Source organism: Protobothrops mucrosquamatus, unplaced genomic scaffold (assembly GCF_001527695.2).
Source record: "Protobothrops mucrosquamatus isolate PMUCROS unplaced genomic scaffold, P.Mucros_1.0 scaffold6152, whole genome shotgun sequence".
Classification (NCBI taxonomy): Eukaryota; Metazoa; Chordata; class Lepidosauria; order Squamata; family Viperidae; genus Protobothrops; species Protobothrops mucrosquamatus.
The window spans coordinates 1,593-24,166 of NW_015391987.1; the positions used below are offsets into that span (position 1 = coordinate 1,593).

The following is a 22,574-nucleotide window of genomic DNA, read 5'->3' on the forward strand; positions in this document are numbered from 1 at the left end:
GTATTGTCTTATGGTGGGTCTTTTATTTCTTATATGCAGGTTGTTTTTCTGATTTTTACTGTGTTGATTTCCAGTAGGGAGATGTCTAGAGGCTGATGAATGGAGTGGCACATCAGTGAAAATAAATAAAATAAAAATAAAATAATTAATAAAATAAAAATAATAAAATAAAATAAAATAATAAAATAAAATAAAAATAATAAAATAAAATAAAATAAAAATAATAAAATAAAATAAAAATAATAAAAAAATAATTAATAAAATAAAATAAAAATAATAAAATAATACTGTGTTGATTGCCAGTAGGGAGATATCTAGAGGCTTATGAATGGAGTGGCACATCAGTGAAAATAAATAAAAATAAAAATAAAATAATTAATAAAATAAAATAAAATAATAAAATAAAATAATAAAATAAAATAAAAATAATAAAATAAAATAATAAAATAAAATAATAATAATAAAATAATTAATAAAATAAAGTCAAATAAAATACTTTTTGCTTATGTACCATCAGGCACTTTTCTGTATAAAATTAAGCTATTGAGATGGTGCTTGATTTACGACCATTTGTTTAGCAACCATCTGAACTTACGTCCACCCTGAAAAAAGTGACTTACAACTAATCATTGCATTTACACCATCGCGCCCCTGCCGTCCTGCGATTGCAATTTTATGCGCTTGACAACCGACATGTATTTATGACAGTTGCAGCATCCCGGAGTTACTTACTCGCCCTTTGCAACCTTCCCAGCCAGCTTCCGACAAGCAAAGTCAATGGGGGGAACCTGGATTTGCTTAACGACTATGACAAAAATGGTGGTAAAATCGGATGCAGTGAGGACTCACTTGATGACCGCAACCAACGTTCCAGACCCAACTGTGGTCATAGATTGAGGACTACCTGTAAGGTTTTTTTCTTTCTTTCTTAAGGGAGGGAAGATTCAGCTATTCTTCCCTTTCAGGTGCTACAGTCCCGGAAAGAGGCACCGTTATTCACCCCAGCCATACCTGGTGCATTCCTGCTGGCCACGTAGCAGGCAACCTGCCAGCGGGATTTGCCCCTTCAGCACCCACCAGCATCTTGGCCACAGCCAGCCCTGTGCTCTCAGCGGGAAAGAAACAAGCCACGATTGCCCCCACGGCATCCTCTTCCTTGGCCCAGCTTATATCCAGCGGGCCAGCGTTGAACAGGAGCAGAACCACAGGGCGGCCAGCGGCTGAAATGAAAGGCCCACTCAGCTTATGAGGAGGCAAGTTGCAATCCATGCATCCCTCAGACATGATACTCTCCAGATACACGGACTCTTGTACCCCTCAGCCCCAGCCATCGTGCAGAGGGAGAGCCGAAGACTGCTGACCCTGGGAACCTTCGATCTCCACTGAGTTCCTAATGCTATTTTGCAGCAGAGGGCATACTTTCTATGAATAAGATCCATGAATGGTAGTAGCAGATACAGGTAACTTAGAGGTGATCAACTCAGAGTTGATCTTAGTCTTGCCTTTCCAATCCTGGAGTCCCTCTGATCCCAAGATCATGCAGCTAATATCTGGGAGTAAACCCCCAATCATTATGATGTAAGATTCTGCCTTTTTTGGACCAAGGAAGTATAAAATAGGAATCATGCAACAATTTTTCTAAAGCAACAATTTATCAACATCAACAATATTAAGAAGTTTACAACAGAGGTCCCCAACCTTTGGGGCACCAGGGACCAGTTCCATGGGGAGAGGTTTTTCCGCGGACCGGAGGGTGTGTAGTTTTGTGTGCTGCCTGCATCCGGTGGATGGGGCTTTGCTTGTTTGTGCGGACCGGTTGCTGGCATGCCGTGGCCCGGTACTGGTCCACAGACCGAGTGCTGGGGACCCCTGGTTTATAATACTGGTTGAATAAAGTTCAACTCCTACTAACTACAGAGGCAGTATCCATGTAGTTTCCTTATAGCAGCAACTCTCAGATTGTTCAGCTTCACATTCTACCGTACCATCCTAGAATCTCTCTGGGGTCTCCCACCCAAGAACTAACCTGGTCTGATCCTGCTTAGCTTTTCAAGATCAGCCAAGTTCCACTAGGTCAGTGGTGGCGAACCTATGGCACGGGAGCCAGAGGCGGCACTCAGAGCCCTCTCTGTGGGCACGCGCGCCGTCGCCCCAGTCCTAGGCCTTCAGCTGGGTTTTATAAAACCTTTTCGCTTTAGGCCTCTGCCGCCGTGTGCAAAAAAAAAAGGTTCAATCAATCAGTTAATTTCAATTTCTCACGGGAAAAAAAAAGATCTTGCAAAGTTGGAATTGATTGATTGAACTTTTTAGTCCCACCTAGTCTGCCGTTACCACCGCAGCCACGCCCACCTGACGGGCCACACCCACCCAATTGGCCACGCCCACCCGGCACCCGACGATGCATAAGTGGATTTTGGGCTGCAGTTTGGGCACTCAGTCTCTAAAAGGTTCGCCATCACTGCACTAGGTGCTACCATCCAGCTGGGCCATAATAATTCAACCGGACCGTAAAATGTGATCCAAGATGCAAAATGCTGGCCCCATCTCTTTTAGTGATGTCACTAGGTCACCTCCAGGCTTCTTATAGTCCTGCTCTGGGGAAAGAGACAAACAAACTCACCCCAGGCCACAGAAGACTGCAGAAGGTCCATTTGATGTGTGGGCAAAGACAAATTGTTGCGATCATTGGATTCAGATTCCAGATCAGCTCCTGAGAGGAAGGAACAGAGAGCGTGTGAAAAAGATCCTTTTGCTGCTCTTACCTTCTAGGACTATCCAATCTCTATGGGTGGGAACTTTTTCTAGAAAGGGGGGTGGTGGAGTTTTTCTCCCTGTTGTCTATGGAAATTCTCAATCATCATCCAGGCCATGGTTGTCCCAAAGGTGCTTTTCCAAAAGGCAACTGGACTTGCTCCTGGGGGAGAAAAGCTATGGCAAATCTAGACGGCATACTAAAAAGCAGAGACACCACCCTGCCAACAAAAGTGCGCATAGTAAAGGCCATGGTTTTCCCAGTTGCAATGTATGGCTGGGAAAGTTGGACCGTAAGAAAGGCTGAGCGCCAAAGAATTGAGGCCTTTGAACTATGGTGCTGGAGAAGACTCCTGCAAGCCCCCTGGACTGCAAGATGATCCAACCGGTCGGTCCTAAAGGAGATCAACCCCGACTGCTCTTTAGAAGGCCAGATCCTGAAGTTGAAACTCAAGTACTTTGGCCACCTAATGAGAAGGAAGGACTCACTGGAGAAGAGCCTGATGCTGGGAAAGATGGAGGGCAAGAGAAGAAGGGGACGACAGAGAATGGATGGAGTCACTGAAGCAGTAGGCATGAGCTTAAATGGACTCCAGAAGATGGTAGAGGACAGGGAGGCCTGGAGGAACGTTGTCCATGGGGTCGCGATGGGTCGGACACGACTTCGCAACTAACAACAAAAGAGATGACCATGACGTCAATGAAAATAGTCAGAGAAGAGATCTCTCTGTCCACAGAAGGAACAGGGATGAAGAAAGCATCTCAGAAGGGACACTCCCTAATTCTCTGGAAAGTCAAGGGAAGGGAAGGCAGAAAGGCTTGCAGGCTTGCACGATTCCGTTACGATAATCTTACACTTCTTGAAGGACTGACGGAAAACCTGCGTTTTTAGGCACACCTCTTACCTGTCCCAAGGCACACGATCACAACGTCTGCTCCTTCGATTGCAGCTTTCACATCTTTGGGATAATACTGGAGACACCTCGGATGCTCGCATCCAAGAGCAGAGGTGACATTTGCTGAGATAGCTGCTAAGCCCCTCCTGCATCAGCCAGAAACAAGAGTAGGTCCTTAGCTTCTCAGCAGTAGCAGTAGCACTTAGATTTATATACCGTTTCACGATGCTTTCCAGCCCTCTCTAAGCGGTTTACAGAGTCATCTCTACCCGTGACACAGTAGTAGTAGTAGTAGTAGTAGTAGTAGTAGTAGTAGTAGTAATAATAATAATAATAATAATAATAATAATAATAATAATAATAAAGTTGGAAGGGACTTGGAGGTCATCTAGTCCAACCCCCTGCTCAGGCAGGAAACCCTATACCATTTCGGACAAATGGCTGTCCAGTCTTTTCTTGAAAACTTCCAGTGTTGGAGCATTCGCCGCTTCTGGAGGCAGGTTGTTCCACTGGTTAATTGTTCTCACTGTCAGGAAGTTTCTCCTTAGTTCTAGGTTGCTTCTCTCCTTGATTAGTTTCCATCTGTTGCTTCTTGTCCTGCCTTCATGCACCTTGGAGAATAGCTTGACTCCCTCTTCTTTGGGGCAGCCCCTGAGATATTGGAAGACTGCTATCATGTCCCCCCTCCATCCTTCTCTTCATTAAACTAGACATACCCAATTCCAGCAGCCTTTCCTTATATGCTTTAGCCTCCAGTCCCCTGATCATCTTTGTTGCTCTCTTCTGTACTCTTTCTAGAGTCTCAACATCTTTTTTACATCGCGGTGACCAGAACTGGTCAGGAGTGTTCCCTCCTGACACCAAGAACAGGGCTGATAGGTTTGGGCCAGTGCACCACAAATGCAAGCACAATCCTATTTTATTTCAAGCACGTCCATACTATTAAATGCAAGCAAGGGTCTCAGTCTTCAGACGGCCTTTGCAAACGAACCATACTGAGGCCTGCAGTGCAGTGACACACAGTTATCTTTTTAAAATATAAGGGATTCATGAAAAATGGAGACTTGCTTTAACCAAGCACGCATGCAAGAAATGAAGTCAGTGAACAAAAGTGGCAACTACAATGAAGCAGAACATAAGTGTGGTAACATACAAGAAGCTGGAATAAAAGATGCTGAGCATTTAAGCATACTAAACTTCAGCACGCAGTCCATGGGAATCCAAGGACTGCCTTAGTTTAGGATGCAGTCATGGTTTTGTTGCTCGCTCATTGCAAGTAATAGCAATAGCACTTAGACTTATATACTGCTTCATGGTGCTTTACAACCCTCTCTAAGCGGTTTACAGCATCAGCATATCGTTCTCAACAATCTGGGTCCTCGTTTTACTGACCTCGGAAGGATGGAAGGCTGAGTCAACCTTGAGCCGGTGAGATTTGAACTGCTGGCAGCCGGCAGTCAGCAGAAGTAGCCTGCAGTACTGCATTTTAACCACTGCGCCACCACGACCAGTAGAAGTCACAAAGTTCAGAAGGATCTCATCTTCAGAACCTTGACTTGTGAAACTGGATCAACCAACCCTGGGAATGTCCTTCCTAAGCCCCACCACATTATAAGGTACATTTGAAGTAGCTACAACCAGCAGAATACCCAAAGTAGTGGCTGAACTGCAGTTGGCCTCCTAGTTGAGTGTAATGAGAAGGAACAACCGTGAGGAACAAGAGAAAGAGACACAATCAAGGCAACACTCAAATAACACAAATCTCTCACTTGACAGTGAGATGGGGGTAGCACATCAATTTTGTAAATAAAATAAAAATAATGATAATAATTATTCACACCAGCTGTAGAAAAGCTGAGAAGAAGTTCTAGAGGGGAGCTCAGATCTAACACCATCAGCCCCAATCATGCCACAGCAGTCACCCAAAAACCTGTTTGGGGGCAGAGAGGATTGTTGGTCTTACCTGGGTGTATAAATGTATTGGGGTTCAGGGACTGGTGCATAATCCCCAAAGAGGAGATTAGCCTTGTCTGCAAAGGGTCCAACCACCTGCCAGAAAGAACAAGGGGAGGTAGAAGAGATGTTGTTTCTCGGAGGAAGATGAAGTTAGTCGCCATCAAGATTTCTGGGACTGACTTTTTGATTGATTTCTCCCCCCCCCCCCTATTTTATAAGTGAATTTAACAATCAAACTAAAATCCACAGCAGTTTGTTTATGTTTTAGTTTTGTGAATCAGTATAACCTATGCTAGTTATCACCTTGCAGCCTAGAACCATTGTTTCTCATGGTGTCTGCTCCTTCCCAGCAGGGTGATATTGCTCCAGGAGCCTTCAAACAATGCCACCTAGAAAGCAGGACTTCTGGGTCACAACACCCACCCCTTGAAGAAGCAACCCCAAGACTTGGTCAGTCTGGACCCTCAGCAGGACCTCAAAAATGTCCTTCCTTCCTTCCTTCCTTCCTATCTCAGTCAATGACTCTGGCCAACTATATCAATCATTGTTACTGTTGTATTGCTTTTGCTTTCAATTTGTTTCATTTTTTCAAACCTTTATTTTTATAAACCCCCTCCCATATATCTTTTCCTAACTCAGTCTCAATCTGCACACGCACACACACATACATATATACTACACATTTATCCCCCCCCCGTTTGTGGCTGTATCACCAACCTTATTTTTTTTTATTAGAAACCTAATCTCTAACAAAGTACCCAGAAACACATCAAGGAACGAAGTCACAAAACTGTTCATGCCAATCTCTATTCCTGGTCCTCACCTCCCATCCGCCACCCCAGTAAGATTCTTCTTCAGCAGCCTCACCTAAGAGGGCTTCTGCAGGGGACAGGACCCACCCAACTTTAGCTGACCTTGAAAGGCCAAATAGGACTGGACCAGCTTAAACAGATGGTTCCCCCCACCGGGAGACTTCAAAGCTGGTCTGCAAAATCAAAAAACCCTGCATGAGTGTGCCCACGTAGACCCTCAAAATTGACTTAAGACAGTCTTTGTCCTTCCATTAGTTTCAAATTATTATTATTGAGTTGTGACATGTTTTGGGAGCCAAATGGTGTTGCTGATCTGTTGTGAAACTTCTCGAAGTCAAACTAGACAATCTGGGCAACGTTTGCTCAGTCATGTTCACAGACGTGTTGATCTCCCCATGAATATGTCCCAGGAGAGAATACCCACCGTTACTGCAATCCTATCAAGAACAGGCTGATTTTGCAAAGGCCCCTCAGTGGACACTTACCGCAATGGTCTTGTGCAGTAGGTCTTCTCCTTTGAAAGGCAGCATTTCGTTCCGGTTTTTCAGCAAAACAAAACTCTGGAGGGCGGCTTTGAGGGCCAGACTGCGGTGGGCTTCTGACTGTATAACCTCAGCCCCCAGTGCATTATAGGGGTTCATGGCTGGTGGGTCAAATTCACCCAGGCGCAGACGAGTGAGGAAAAGGGGGCGGACACGATCCCGGATCATCTGCAGGAAGCAGGGAGAAACACAGGCTTTAAGTAAAGGAATTACTTTCCTACCAGCATTTATATATCTTAAAATGACTCCTCACATTTTCCTATTGTATCCCTCCAAGGTGCACAAGTTCATTTACCTGCTTTGTTGTGGGTTTTTTTTGGGGGGGGGGCACTGGTGCATAGCCTGCAATCATTCATTCCATTTTTCTTATTATGCATTACTTTGGATACTCCCCGTTGCATCGTACAATCTATCTGACATTCACTGCAAATCACTCCAGTTTTTAGCAGACCGCAGGGCATCAACTGAATTAAAAGTGTGCTTACACGCATACCCTAAACAGCAAACTCTAACATTAACACAAACCTTCCTTTTCATCGTATCCATTGCTTTTCTCACACCATTCCACAAAGCCTCCACTGCGCATTTATGCGGCACTCTTCTCCCTTCTTCCAAGCAGTTTCCACCTTGCCTTGCCTTACTTCCACTTTCTTTTCATTCAATAGGGAGGCTGAGCTATCTTCTAATATTTTTGATATAGGACTTGTACTTTGTCTTATCCCAGAAAATTGCCTTTTCGGTTCGCTACAATTTCGTTTATTTTTCTTCTGTATTTATTTTTCTCCAAGAGCTAGTTGTCAGCTTACATTTCTCCCTAAGAAAATGGATAGGCGGTCCTCAGCTTATGACTATAGTTGGGACAGGAACTTCCATCACCAAGCAATGTGGTTGCTAAGTGAGCCGTGCCCTATTTTACAATCTTTTTTTGCTGCAACAAATATGGCTTCCCCCACTGACTGTGCTCGTCAGAAGCTGCCTGGGAAAGTCGCAAATGGGGATCATGTGATCCCAGGATTCATTCACGGTTGCTTTTCATGGCTTTACTTAACTGAAGCTTGCACAGAATTCTTTTCAATAAGAGAGAGAAGTTACCAGCTCTTGTCATACCCATGATGGGAAGGCCTGGAAAAAAACTGGAAAAATTGGTGGTGGTGGAGGGGAAACAGAGGTTTTGTTTTCCCGTTTTTTTCAAACGGCTTTGCAAAAAAAGAAAAAAAAATCTCCGTTCTTTTTTCCAGGCCTTCCCATCTCTACCCATGACACAGTGTTCCCTCCTGACGCCAAGAACAGGGCTAATAGGTTTGGGCCAATGCACCACAAGTGCAAGCACAATCCTATTTTATTTCAAGCACGTCCACAGCACGATGTAAAAAAGATGCTGAGACTCTAGAAAGAGTACAGAGAAGAGCAACAAAGATGATTAGGGGACTGGAGGCTAAAACATATAAGGAAAGACTGCTGGAATTGGGTTTGTCTAGTTTAATGAAGAGAAGGACGAGGGGGGACATGATAGCAGTGTTCCAGTATCTCAGGGGCTGCCCCAAAGAAGAGGGAGTCAAGCTATTCTCCAAAGCACCTGAAGGCAGGACAAGAAGCAACGGATGGAAACTCACCAAGGAGAGAAGCAACCTAGAACTAAGGAGAAACTTCCTGACATTTAGAACAATTAACCAGTGGAACAACCTGCCTCCAGAAGTGGTGAATGCTCCAACAGTGGAAGTTTTTAAGAAGAAACTGGACAGCCATTTATCCGAAATGGTATAGGGTTTCCTGCCTGAGCAGGGGGTTGGACTTGATGACCTCCAAGGTCCCTTCCAACTTTTTTATTATTATTATTATTATTATTATTATTATTATTATTATTATTATTATTATTATTATTATTATTATTTACTACTACTACTACTACTACTACTACTACTACTACTACTACTACTACTATTTCCTGACATGTCTGCTCTGGAACTGTTCGCTCTTTCTTCTACTTCAAGGAGATGGACCACTTACTTCCAAAGAAATGTTGCCCTTGCTAAGGGCTTCGGCTATGTGCATGTAAACATTATTCTTCATCCCGTAAGAAAGCTCTAGATTACATCCGGCGTTCACAGCCACTGCAGGGAGAAAAAAGGATCGCACCATTAGTCCAAAAAGTCAGTGAAACATTGGCTTCAATTCATGTTTGTCTGCAAGCCATGGTTTGGCTCTCTGTTTGAGGAGACAGACAGTCTGGCAATAGTGTGCCATCCTTGGCAAGTGAAGAGCAACAGCAATAGCACTTAAGACTTATATACTGCTTCACAGCGCTTTACAGCTGGGAACCTGGGGTTCGAGACCCGAGCGCTGTGCAATGGGTTGAGCTCTTGTTACTTGTCCCAGCTCTTGCCAACCAAATGTGAGTAGATAAATAGGTACCACTTTGGTGGGAAAGTAACAGTGTGTCATGTGCCTTGGCGTATTGTCATGCTGGCCACATGCCCACGGAAGCGTCTTCGGACAACGCTGCCTCCCTCAGCTAAAAAAAAATGGAGATGAGGACTGCCCCCTAGGGTCGGACACGACTGGACAGGGGAAACCTTTGCCTTTATATGTGATACTTACAGACAAGGAGTTTTTGGTGGATTTGGGAGAGAAAATAGTGCTTGGATGGTGGAAATTAAGTACAGACGGAAACAAATCTGGGTTCCAGGCTAGAAGGTCAGCCTCAGAGCAACGCTAGTAGGACTCTCGAAACGCAATCTGCAACCGAAGGTAGGTTGCGAGGAGCTTCCAGCGTGGAGATGAGGAGAGCCGTGTTTTGCAACACTCACCAATTGCCGTCTCCAGGAAACTGTGCGTGTAGCGGTGCCCACCCATGATCAGCTCCACGGCACCTTCATCGCTCACCACATAACCCTGGAAGCCCCATTCGTCTCGGAGGATGTCGGTCAGCAGCTTCTTGTTAGCACAGGCCGGGACTCCATTAATTCTGCCAGATGAACCAAGGCTGGTTAGCAGACTTACAAGCATGACCTCTTTGGGGCCTTCCTGTCTTCCTGCCCTGGCAAGAGGCAGTTTGGTCTAGTGGTTAAGGCACTAGGCAAAAAGCAGGAGACTGTGAGTTCTAGTCCCGCCTTAGCCATGAAAATCAAATGAGTGACTTTGGGCCAATCACCAGGAGACAGTGAGTTCTAGTCCCGCCTTAGCCATGAAAATCAAATGAGTGACTTTGGGCCAATCACCAGGAGACAGTGAGTTCTAGTCCTGCCTTAGCCATGAAAGCCAGCTGGGTGACTTTGGGTCAGTCCATCTCTCTCAGCCCAACCAACCTCATAGGGTTGTTGTTGTGGGTAAAATAAGAGGAGGAGGAAGATGTGTTGGATATGTCGGTTGCCTCAAGTTATTTCTAAAAATAATACAGGCAGGATAAAAATGAAAATAAAAATAAATAAAAATAAAATAATAAAACAAAATAAAACAAAATAAAATAAATAAAAAATAAAATAAAATAATAAAACAAAACAAAAAATAAATAAATAAAATAAAATAATAAAATAAAACAAAACAAGAATATAAAATAAAATAAATAAAAAATAAAATAAAATAAATAAAATAATAAAACAAAACAAAAATTAAAATAATAAAATTAAATTACAATTAAAATAAATAAAATAATAATAAAACAAAAAATAAAATAAAACAAAACAAAATAAATAAAATAATAAATAAAATAATAAAACAAAACAAAACAAAATAATAAAATAAAATGAAATAAAAGTTAAAATAATTAAAATAATAATAAAACAATAAAATAAAATGAAATAAAAGTTAAAATAAATAAAATAATAATAAAACAAAAAATAAAACAAAACAAAATAAAATAAATAAAATAAAATGAAAAAATAAAACAAAACAAAACATAAAATAATAAAATAAAATGAAATAAAAGTTAAAATAATTAAAATAATAATAAAACAAAATAAAATGAAATAAAAGTTAAAATAAATAAAATAATAATAAAACAAAAAATAATAAAACAAAACAAAATAAAATAAATAAAATAAAAAATAAAATAATAAAACAAAACAAAACATAAAATAATAAAATAAAATGAAATAAAAGTTAAAATAATTAAAATAATAATAAAACAATAAAATAAAATGAAATAAAAGTTAAAATAAATAAAATAATAAAATAAAATAAAATAAAAAATAAAATAATAAAACAAAATAAAATAATAAAATAAAATGAAATAAAAGTTAAAATAAATAAAATAATAAAACAATAAAATAAAATAAAATAAAATAAAAGTTGAAATAAATAAAATAATAATAAAACAATAAAATAAAACAAAAATACCTGTTATAGCTGCACATGAAGCTGAATGTCCCGGCTCGCACGCAGGCCTCAAACTGAGGCAGGAAAGTCATGCGCCAATCACGTTCTTCCACCTGTCACAAAACGTACCACCATATCCTCAGTGTATTGCCAGCCCATTCAGCCTGACTTGTGAAACTCTTCCCAAATCAATGCTGCCTTCTCTCCTTTTATTATAGGTAATCCTCCGACTTATGACTGGTTGCATACGATCACTGCCAAAAAGCTCGTAAAATTGAGGAAACCCCCCCCCAGGGGGTGCTTACAGCCTGGTTCAGAAGTTCCAACAACTGCACCCCCTCCCTCACAGCCATATGTCAGGTGCTCAGCAACCAGCTGGCATTTACGGTCGTTTGCAGCATCCTGTGTTCACATGACCACATTTTACAACGGTTTTGACAGACATGGCGCTTCCCTCCGGTTTTCAGCAAAACCAGCCCATAGCGAACAATTGGTTCACTTTACAGCACTGGTCTTGGCCTAACAACTACCACAAAAAAGGTCATAAAATTGGGTCAGTCAAATGGGTAACCTGCATTACCACCATCATGACTTACCGCCGTAATGAGCAGGCTCCATTATGATGGTAAGTTAAGGACTCTTGGTAAATACCTTAAAAGTTCATAACTATCCTGTGAGGTCTCCTTGTTCGCTCCTCATTGTAACCCAAGCCAGAACTTACACATGTTGAGGGTTCATTTCATATTCTGGTTTGTGCTAATAGGAGATAGCGGTTGACCAGATTTCCCCCAAACCCATACACTGTTAGGTTGTTGGGACGAAAATAAATGAGCTAGAGAAACTGGCAGAAAGCAGGCACCCAACTCCGAAACCCACCTGGAGAGAAGCTCCATCTCTGATCCTCTTTCACTGACCTTGGCATCAAAGAAAAACCGGGATACAGGGATATTCTCAGGACCCCCATGGACATCAAAATGCTTGCAGCCAGCATTAGCTTTGATGTAACGGGGATGGTCACCCTGCAGCCCCTTCACAAATGCAGTTCCCAGCTGGGTGGTCAAGAATGGGTCCTCCCCATAAGTCTCCTAAAAAAGAAGCAAATTGGTCAGTTCAACCCTATTCTTCCCACCCCGTTTTTATTTCCGTTAACGACAAGCATAAAACGAGACCCAATCAGGCAAAGAAATGAAAAGAATTACAAAGCAAAAAAGCAGCACCAAAACAATGAGGTTCTCAAATAATTGATGTCTAACAAAGGAAGATATTAATACTGTAATCCTGAACCTACAACCTATAATGAAATACAGAATATCATTAGCCTTAAAACTGTAAAATTAAAGCTAATACCCATGATCAAAAGAGAAACAAAGCCTCTGATCACGGAGTCACTCATTTCTACTTCTGGTTATCCCATTTCTGAGAGTAAGAATCTAGCAGCTCCTTGGGTCCTCCTTAAATTTCTACAGGTCCCAGTATCTGAAGATTTGCTTTGACCTAATTCGGGAGCTCCTTTTTTTTTAGCTCAGGCGACTCTTGTGGCCAAGGCTAGGAATATTTGTAACCTCTAAAGTACATATAGTCAAGGCCATGGTCTTCCCAGTTGCAATGTATGGCTGTGAAAGCTGGACCCTAAGAAAGGCTGAGCGCCAAAGAATGGAGGCCTTTGAACTCTGGTGCTGGAGAAGACTCCTGCGAGTCCCCTGGACTGCAAGGTGATCAAACCGGTCAGTCCTAGAGGAGATCAACCCCGACTGCTCTTTAGAAGGCCAGATCCTGAAGTTGAACCTCAAGTACTTTGGCCACCTAATGAGAAGGAAGGACTCACTGGAGAAGAGCCTAATGCTGGGAAAGATTGAGGGCAATAGAAGAAGGGGATGACAGAGAAGGAGGTAGCTGGATGGAGTCACTGAAGCAGTAGGCGTGAGCTTAAGTGGACTCCAGAAGATGGTAGAGGACAGGAAGGCCTGGAGGAACGTTGTCCATGGGGTCACGATGGGTCGGACACAACTTCGCAACTAACAACAAATGTAATCCCTGTTGAGATTCAAGAATCAGTGACTGCTCTTCACAACTTTGGAGACACTCAACAGTAGTTGCATTTCAGAGGACTTTTCTTGGGACAATTAAAGCCGTTACGTTTTCCCTGATCTGGGAGTTTCCAGGGACGATGGAATCAATCCTTACCCTCCCCATTCATGCGCCTAAATCATGGATACCTGGTTCCTGCCCCAGAGTGGGTGCCGCATAATGTTCAAGACTGGGCTGAAGCAGCTTAAGCCAGTATGGTCATTATAATAGCCGACGGAGTCAAAATAGTTGTGCTTGGCGCGGACCTCAGTGGCCGTAGCGTTGGCCACTTCGAAGATGAGTTGAGGGCTGTTCGAAGACATAAGGAGAGTTGAAGAGAAAAGGATTCTGTCAATTGCCATGAAATAAGGTCACTCCAAACACGCTTGGCCGTGCTAGGCCATCATCCTGTACAGATGGGGTCTCAGTTCTCTGCAGGGCCACAACAGAGCTTCCAGAGGTCCATAACCGAAGTCCCAACTGTGTATTTTGCATCAGTGACATCACTTGCAAATAGCATGCAGCACATCGTTTACATGATTTGCATGGTGATGTCATGGCATAGGGGACATCATTTCCCCCCCCTCCGGTGGATACCCAAGTCTTTTTCTTCTTAATAAATTTAATAATCATTTTTAGCGAGATAAAAACAGTACAAATATTGAAAAAAAAAGAAAGGAATTAAGAATGAATAAGTGAGAAAGAAAATAGAAACAAGACAAATCTTACATAAATAAAAATGTAAATGTTCGTTTGTTCAAAATCTTAAATCTCCGAAAGTTCTTCACCGATTGCTTTGAAATTTTGACACAACGTTGCATTCGAAAACGCGCGTGTTTTTATATACCTACTATTATATAGATGTCACACCTGTGACAGGTAAAAACATGCTTTTTTGAAAAACAGCGCCATCTGTTGGACATAAAAGCAACACACGCTTTTACCAGACTGAGCCATAGCAACGTGTAGCTGGGTACAGCTGGTACAAAAAGAAAATATTGTAAAGTAGCAGCTTCTGATTTTTTTGGATAACACTTATAAATGCAAATAAGCAGCAATCCGGTTTGAGACAATATTCAGTCTGAATAAGAGAGGACTTATTGGAGATATGTTAGCCATAGTTGGGTACATAAATGGAAGCTCCACAGAAGATGGGATGGTAGCTGTTTTCCTTGGCCATGGAAAGGTGACACTACCTAGATTTTCTTCGAAATCTTCCTAAAGGTTGTTCTTAGGTTGTTCATAGGTAGACAGTGGAACAGTCTATCTCTGGTGGTTTGGGTTCTCCATCTCTGGAGGCTTTGAAGAAGAGGCTGTACATCTGACTCTGGTAGATGATTTAAATTATCTTTGGAGCAGATGATCCTTGTGGCCCTTCCAACTCTACAATTCCAAAAATGGTACCAGGTTTTGCAAATCTGGACCCTTAAGGTGTCCATGCTGGTAGATCCGATAGTATGCTGAAAATTTAGCAATAATGGGTGACCAAGATCCTAAGTGGGTGAGCTCAGAGACAGAATTGGGACAACCTTCACATAACAACTGCTTTGCTTAGCAACTGAAATTTTGGGCTCACCTTTGGCCATAAATTGAGGACTAACTGTACATTGACTTAATAGGTAAATTCCTACTTGAAAGAGGCAGCCAAGCCAAGTGCTTGAGGAAAAGATGTTGCCCAGCCTTGTGCTTCTGCATCTCCACGAAGACATTCCGTGTTCCAGTTGTAGGGCCCAATGCCCAAACGCTCAATAGGTGGGGCCGGCCCATTGCCCTGAGCTCCGCCTCTCGCCATCTGTGAGTAGAAAGCCCATATGGTGAATGGATAACCATGGCCAGGCACCCCTCTGATGTGGTTTGGTAGAGGAAGACAAGCAAATTGGTCTTCCAAAGCTCTGTTGACCATCAACCCCAGCAAACCATTCAAGATGCTTGTCCTACCTGCAGGATCATCTCCTTCGGGGTCAGCCTGTTAACCAGGTCGTCCACTCGTTCCTCCCAAGACAATGTGGGATCCCTGAAGGGGAAATCCCATCCGCAGCAGAGCCCAGCCAACAGCAATGGGGCAGCAAAACGACAAAAAGCCATCATTTGGTCTGCAATTGAGAAAAATAGCAATAGTAATAGCACTTAGACTTATATACCGCTTTACAGCCCTAAGCAGGTTTTTTTTTTACATATCTTGGAAGGGTCTTAATGTTCCTTCTTCCAAGATGCTCTTCCTATTTCCCACTCCGCCTCCCCCCCCAGTAATCCCATCTAATAACTAACCAGTTTCTACATGAAACCTTACAAAAGTCTAAAGATCTTCCAAAGAATCTTCATCCTGGAATGAGTCTTTGATGGTTTATTAAGGAAAACCCATGGGAGATTAAAGGAGGAGCTGCATTAATTCTGGGTAGAGTGGTTGAATTCATTTACCCTGTCCCTGCTCACATGGCTCAAACCAGCTTTTGTTTCTCCACGGCTCATTGAATTAACCACAAATGATTGGCTCTGTACATTATACCATGAACTGTGACTTACAAACCTAGTCACTAGTTCACAATCAGGCTAAGCCAAAATTAAACCACATGATAACTCTATCCACAGTGTGATCTCAGCTCATTATGCTAACCATGACCAAATGACATAGTTTGCAGACATCAGGAAAAAAAGAAAGAAAGAAAGAAAGAAAGAAAGAAAGAAAGAAAGAAAGAAAGAAAGGAAAGAAATTTCCTAACAATTATGTAAAAGCACAGTTCGACATGAATCCGTAACGTGATTTGTTTTGCGTGTTGCGTGTTGTATGAATATCCAGCCAACTATGGTTTACCCAATAAACCATATTAAATCAACCAACTATGGTTTACCCAATAAACCATATAAATTTCTGCAGTGTAGGAACCCAACCTATAATCATTGTGTTCCTTTTGGGCTTAAATGAAACTGTCAATAGCCTGATTCAGTCCTTGGAGTGCTGCTAATGTGGTTGCTTCCTGCTTCGGTAGCACGTTCTGTACAGAGATAAGATGATGTTGAAAACACAATGCAAATGATGAACCAAGAAAGAAGTCTTGATAAGAAGCAACACCCTCTTCTGAATATATGTTATTAAAAAGATTTCAACCTGAACCCTGGAGCAAAGATCACGGAATTCTGCGACGTTAAAAGTATTAGAAAAGTTCTCAGGACCTACGCCTAAACAAGTCAGTGAAATCGTCTTGGGAAAGGAAATTTACATGGGCGTAACGTGAGTATAATATGGCTAAACAAGACAAGTGTCTTCTTGGCGTTTCTGGAAAGTCAAAGGCTTACAAGAGAATTCCGTGAAGGTGTCTATGAAATCACAACATAGTGTTCACGGCAAGAGAATGAAGGTAGCTGGCCGTGACTTACTATTACTATCTATTAAGACAGATAACTAAGAGTCTTTGGTCTAGTGCAGGGGTAGGCAACCTTGGCTCTTTTATGACTCGTGACTTCAACTCCCAGAATCCCTGAGCCAGGGATTCTGGGAGTTGAAGTCCACGAGTCATAAAAGAGCCAAGGTTGCCTACCCCTGACTCTAGTGGTTAGAAAGACTGGAAAGCAGGAGACCGTGAGTTCAAGTCCCGCCTTAGCCATGAAAGCCGGCTGGGTGACTTTGGGCCAGTCACTCTCTCTCAGCCCAACCCACCTCACAGGGTTGTCGTTGTGGGGAATAAAGGAGGAAGAAAGAGTACTGTGTGTATTTTCTACCTTGAGTTACTTGCAAGAACAATAAAAGCAGGACATAAATAAATTCAGAAAAAAAGAAGAGCCCGTCCTGAGCGGGCTCTAACCCTTGTGTGGTTTTTCGGAGCTCAGCACCTGGATCGCTTCCCACCTGCCACCTTCCAAGAGGCAGCAGAACAAGCCACTTCTCAGCTTTGCAGCCAACTTTAGACTTTGGCTTTCCTGGTTGGGTCTTCGACTTCCAAGGCTGGGATTGCGCCCTCTCCTCTCCCCCGCCCCAAGGAAGGCTCCTTTCTCCCAGATTCTGCATCTTTCGCGAACCCAACTGCGCAGGACCTGGTTCGGCGCTCTCCAGCCACGGAAGGTGGCCAACCCAAGTTGGTTAAGAGTCGTTGGAAAGAAGGCGAAACGGGTCGCTTCTCTCTCTCTTTCTCTCTCTCTCTTTCTATGTCTCTTTCTATCTCTCTCTCTCTCTCTTTCTCTCTCTCTCTCTCTCCTCTTCTCCTCCTCCCCTCCCCCCGCTACCTTTCCCCCTTACCTTCTCTCGCGATCCCCCTCTCTCCAGCCGCTTCTGCACCCGGCTGCCTCCGCCCGCCCGCATCTGTTGCAAGCGCACAGTTGTTGCACAACGGCGATCACGAGGCCCCTTCCCCGCCTCCGTTAGCCCGGAGGCTCGCGGGACAAGCTGAGCACCGCCGCCCGCAGAGAGGCCGCGGAACAGGGAGCCGCTTCTTTGTGCTTACGAAGCTTTTGCACCTCCCGTCGCCTCCCTCCTTCCTCAGCAAGTTCTGGGCCTCGGGCTTCGGCACACCAGGACGGGCGGGCGCTGGGGGCGGAGGCGGCAACCCTCTCCCCCTCCCCCGGCTTAACAAGCCGAACCCGGCCCGGCCCAGTCCAGCCCGGCCCGGCTCGTCCGAGCGGAGCCAAGTTGCAGGAGAAACCGCTCCGTCCTTGGTGGTGGCCGCCCAACTGCTCTTCCCGGCTCCTCCACTAGAGGGCGAGGGCCTCCCCCTCCCCCGCCCTGATGCCCGCCCTGCATCCTTCAGCGCGCACCTCGGCCAGGTGGGAGCAGGTCAACTTGCTGAGCCAACTAAAGCTTTCGCAGGTACGCGAAAGCCAGCTCAGCTCTTGCTGACTTCACAGAGCCGACTGGGAAGTTTTCCTGACGTGATGTAAAAGAGTGGGGGTTTTTTTTTTACTCCACCGCTTTAAAAAAAAAAAAAAAGTCCAGGACTAAAACAAATAATTTGTTGTTGTTGTTAATTTGCGAAGTCGTGTCCGACCCATCGCAACCCCATGGACAACGTTCCTCCAGGCCTTCCTGTTCTCTACCATCTTTTGGAGTCCATTGAAGCTCACGCCTCCTGCTTCAGTGACTCCATCCAGCCACCTCATTCTCTGTCGTCCCCTTCGTCTATTGCCCTCCATCTTTCCCAGCATTAGGCTATTATTATTATTATTATTATTATTATTATTATTATTATTATTATTATTATTATTATTATTATTATTATTATTATTATTATTATTACTGTGTCACGGGTAGAGATGACTCTGTAAACCGCTTAGAGGGCTGGAAAGCATCGTGAAATGGTATATAAATCTAAGTGCTATTGCTACTGCTACTGCTGAGAAGCTAAGGGCCTACTCTTGTTTCTGGCTGATGCAGGAGGGGCTTAGCAGCTATCTCAGCAAATGTCACCTCTGCTCTTGGATGTGAGCATCCGAGGTGTCTCCAGTATTATCCCAAAGATGTGAAAGCTGCAGTCGAAGGAGCAGACGTTGTGATCGTGTGCCTTGGGACAGGTAAGAGGTGTGCCTAAAAACGCAGGTTTTCCGTCAGTCCTTGAAGAAGTGTAAGATTATCGTAATGGAATCGGTCAAGCCTGCAAGCCTTTCTGCCTTCCCTTCCCTTGACTTTCCAGAGAATTAGGGAGTGTCCCTTCTGAGATGCTTTCTCCATCCCTGTTCCTTCTGTGGACAGAGAGATCTCTTCTCTGACTGTTTTCATTGAGGTCATGGTCATCTCTTTTGTTGTTGTTGTTGTTAGTTGCGAAGTCGTGTCTGACCCATCGCGACCCCATGGACAATGTCCCTCCAGGCCTTCCTGTCCTCTACCATCTTTTGGAGTCCATTTAAGCTCACGCCTCCTGCTTCAGTGACTCCATCCAGCCACCTCATTCTCTGTCGTCCCCTTCTTCTCTTGCCCTCAGTCTTTCCCAGCATTAGGCTCTTCTCCAGGGAGTCCTTCCTTCTCATCAGGTGGCCAAAGTACTTGAGTTTCAACTTCAGGATCTGGCCTTCTAAAGAGCAGTCGGGGTTGATCTCCTCTAGGACTGACCGGTTGGATCGCCTTGCAGTCCAGGGGACTGGCAGGAGTCTTCTCCAGCACCATAGTTCAAAAGTCTCCATTCTGTGGCGCTCAGCCTTTCTTACGGTCCAACTTTCACAGCCATACATTGCAACTGGGAAAACCATGGCCTTGACTATACGCACTTTTGTTGGCAGGGCGATGTCTCTGCTTTTTAGTATGCCGTCTAGATTTGCCATAGCTTTCCTCCCCAGGAGCAAGCGTCTTTTAATTTCTTGGCTGCAGTCCCCATCTGAGGTGATCTTGGAGCCCAGGAAAATAAAATTATCCGATAATAATAAAAATAATAACCCACTCTTGGGCTCTTTAAGTGGTCTCAGCCGAGCCAGGCCATCTCCTGAGACTTCTCCTGAGCAGGCAAGGGTGCTGAAGTAATGGCAGGGCTCCTATTGTGTCACAACCCGGTGTGTGTCGGCAGAAGGAAAGTCTCTCCTGGAAACTGGTCTTCCTTCTGCCTTCAGCAGATTTTGTCTGCCTTTCAGACCTCAAAGCAAGCCTGAGAAGTTAAACCGGGCAGGCAAGTTTCTGGGCGATGATGTGATTTCTGGAACTCTTCCCAAGTCCCACAGGGCCACCCTGGGAAGGAAGCGGGCGTGAGAAACAGTAACGCAACGGTGTCTTCCATGTAAATGTTGTGGAGAATTGTCTAACTGAAAGCTTTCTCCCTGCAGCTCCCTTTTCGAAACCAGCCAGTCTTGCCATCGCTTGCCCTGTCACCGCAAATTTGTTCCTGTTTGGCAAACCTGAACGTGGATGTTCAGGCAAAAACAAATACCGTTTGAAGGCCCTCTGTGTAATTTTTGCCCAGCCTTCTGTGTTGCATTCCAAAAAGTCCTTCTGGCATCTTTTCTCAACCTTTGACTGGCTGAGGCCATAGGAGCCTCTGAATTTTTCCTCTGTGAGAAGACGTTGCGTGCTGTATCCACATACAGGTAGTCCCCGACTTACAACAATGTATTCAGTGACTGTTTGACGTTACAGCAGCACTGAAAAATGACTTGTGACTGGTTTTCCCACGGTCATGGGATCGAAATTCAGGCCCTCGACAACTGGCGTGTATTTATGACAGTTGCATCGTGCTGGGGGGGTCACGTGATCCCCATGTGCAAACTTCCCAGCTGGCTTCTGACAAGCAAAGTCAATGGGGTGTGTGTGTGTGCCAGATTCGCTTAACAGCTGCATGATTCTTTTAACAACTGTGGCCCCAAAAAAATGTTAGAAAACGGTACACAGCTCACTTAATGATGGTCTAGCTTGCCAAAAGAAATGTTGGGTTCAATTGTAGTCATAAGTTGAGGACTACCTGTATATGCTGTGCGTTTTATGCTTCCCTCTTTGTGTTGTGTGTACAGGGTGACCTGCATAGTACATGCTATGGGTCACAAGACCGGAGGAAGAGAACTTAGCCACTGGCTCTTTCCGCTGGTGTCTCTTTCTCGCTCTTTCTCTCTCTCCCACCCTCTCCCTCTCTTTCTCTTTCTGTATTTTTCTGGCATTTTTTTTTCTGTAACAAGAGTGAGAAAATCTTTCTTTTGCTGTGCCTTTTCATGAAGCAACTGAATTTTCTTGTTTTTCTTTGAAAAGCTTCTTCAGCTCTGAGTGTATGGTGGGGAATGGAATGGAAGGATTTATACTCCTTGCAGACAGCTGGTCATTGGCATTTGGTGTCATAAGTGTGAAAAATGTCACTTTTTTCAATGCCTGTTGCAACTTCAGCCACTAAATACAGCATTAACCTTGTGAACTCTCAAGCTTCCTCCTTCCGTTATATATTCAAGATGGACAGTATTTAATATTTATTTGCTATGTATATGTAGGGGTGTGGGTCTATACATATGTTGTTCATAGTATGTTTGGGTGTGTGTCATGTGTGTGTTTCACTTTGAGAGTGGGCAACTAAATTTCATTTTTGATGTGTGCCGTGGTGCCCACAGTAAAAAAATGACAATAAAGGTTATCTTATCATCTTATCTTATCATCTTATCTTATCTTATCTTATCTTATCTTATCTCAGCTTATATTCTTATCTTATCTTATCATCTCATCTCATCTCATCTTATGAGCTGTTGTAAATCAATGTGGTTGCTTTATTGGGGGCTCATCTCTTGGTGCCCTCAGGGTGCACAGAGGGGGCCACTACATAAACTCTGGTTCCTGGTTCCTGTGACAGTTAGAACAATTAACCAGTGGAACAACTTGGTTGTTCAGAAGCTGTGAATGCTCCAACACTGGAAGTTTTTAAGAAGAGACTGGACGGCCATTTGTCCGAAATGGTATAGGGTTTCCTGCCTGAGCAGGGGGTTGGACCGGATGACCTTCAAGGTCCCTTCCAACTTTATTATTATTATTATTATTATTATTATTATTATTATTATTATTATTATTATTAGTAGTAGTAGTAGTAGTAGTAGTAGTAGTAGTAGTAGTAGTAGTAGTGGTAGTAGTGGTAGTGGTAGTAGTAGTAGTGACCACACGAATATTTCCATTTGGTTTTCTCTGCAACAATATGGAAATTGTTTCCCACTGCCTTTTCTAGGATATTTCCCCCCTTTTCTGTCCAGGCTACAATCCTGGAAATGCCTCCCCATCCAGGTGGTGAGGGCTCCAATCTGCTTTTTTTATGTCATTCAAGATTTATGGGCATCCCAGGATGTGTTCTGGTGTCTTTTTTCCCCTTTCACACCCTTCCCTTCCTTCCCTTGATTCAGTCCCAAGAACACAACGATATTTACGAAAAGGCAGATCGGTATTTTATTCGATTCCTTTTTACAGTTTAAAAAAAAGATACTGTGGATAAAATACTTGAATTTTAAAACATTCCCAAGTGTATAAAAGTTCTGAATCATAAAATACAGTACAGGTAGACCTCGACTTCCCACAGTTTATTTACAGTAGTGGCCCAAATTGTGGAAACCTTTTGGGAAAAGTGTACAGTAGAAATGCCACCTTTGGTTAAGTTTCCACCCATTTTTTTTCTAATTTCTTTATAACTGTAGCCTTGTGGTCGTATGTTGAAGACTACCTGTACCTCTTTCCCCTGAGAATCATAGACACACAGGTCTAACAGAAACACCTGCATTAAACAGAGACACACACACAAACACACAAATAACCTTGTTCGTCAAGTTGCAGTTTCTTGGAATTCCTGAATTCTGGTGCTAAAAGGTACAAC

The 22,574-nt window shown here is 43.4% G+C and overlaps 1 protein-coding gene across 1 annotated transcript; it reads right to left on the reverse strand.

The window, feature by feature from the left end:
- Positions 1-1,011: 1,011 nt before the first annotated feature.
- On the reverse strand, positions 1,012-17,602 carry LOC107300101 (probable beta-D-xylosidase 2; the record flags this gene model as incomplete). Its single annotated transcript, XM_015829443.2, has 13 exons — positions 17,570-17,602; positions 15,277-15,431; positions 14,970-15,130; positions 13,488-13,647; positions 12,186-12,356; positions 11,293-11,384; positions 9,765-9,922; positions 8,965-9,068; positions 6,901-7,125; positions 5,611-5,696; positions 3,657-3,793; positions 2,621-2,710; positions 1,012-1,220 (listed from the first exon to the last, which is right to left on the reverse strand). Coding segments are annotated over exons 2-13 (1,743 nt in total), but the record flags the coding sequence as incomplete, so codon positions are not given.
- Positions 17,603-22,574: the final 4,972 nt, after the last annotated feature.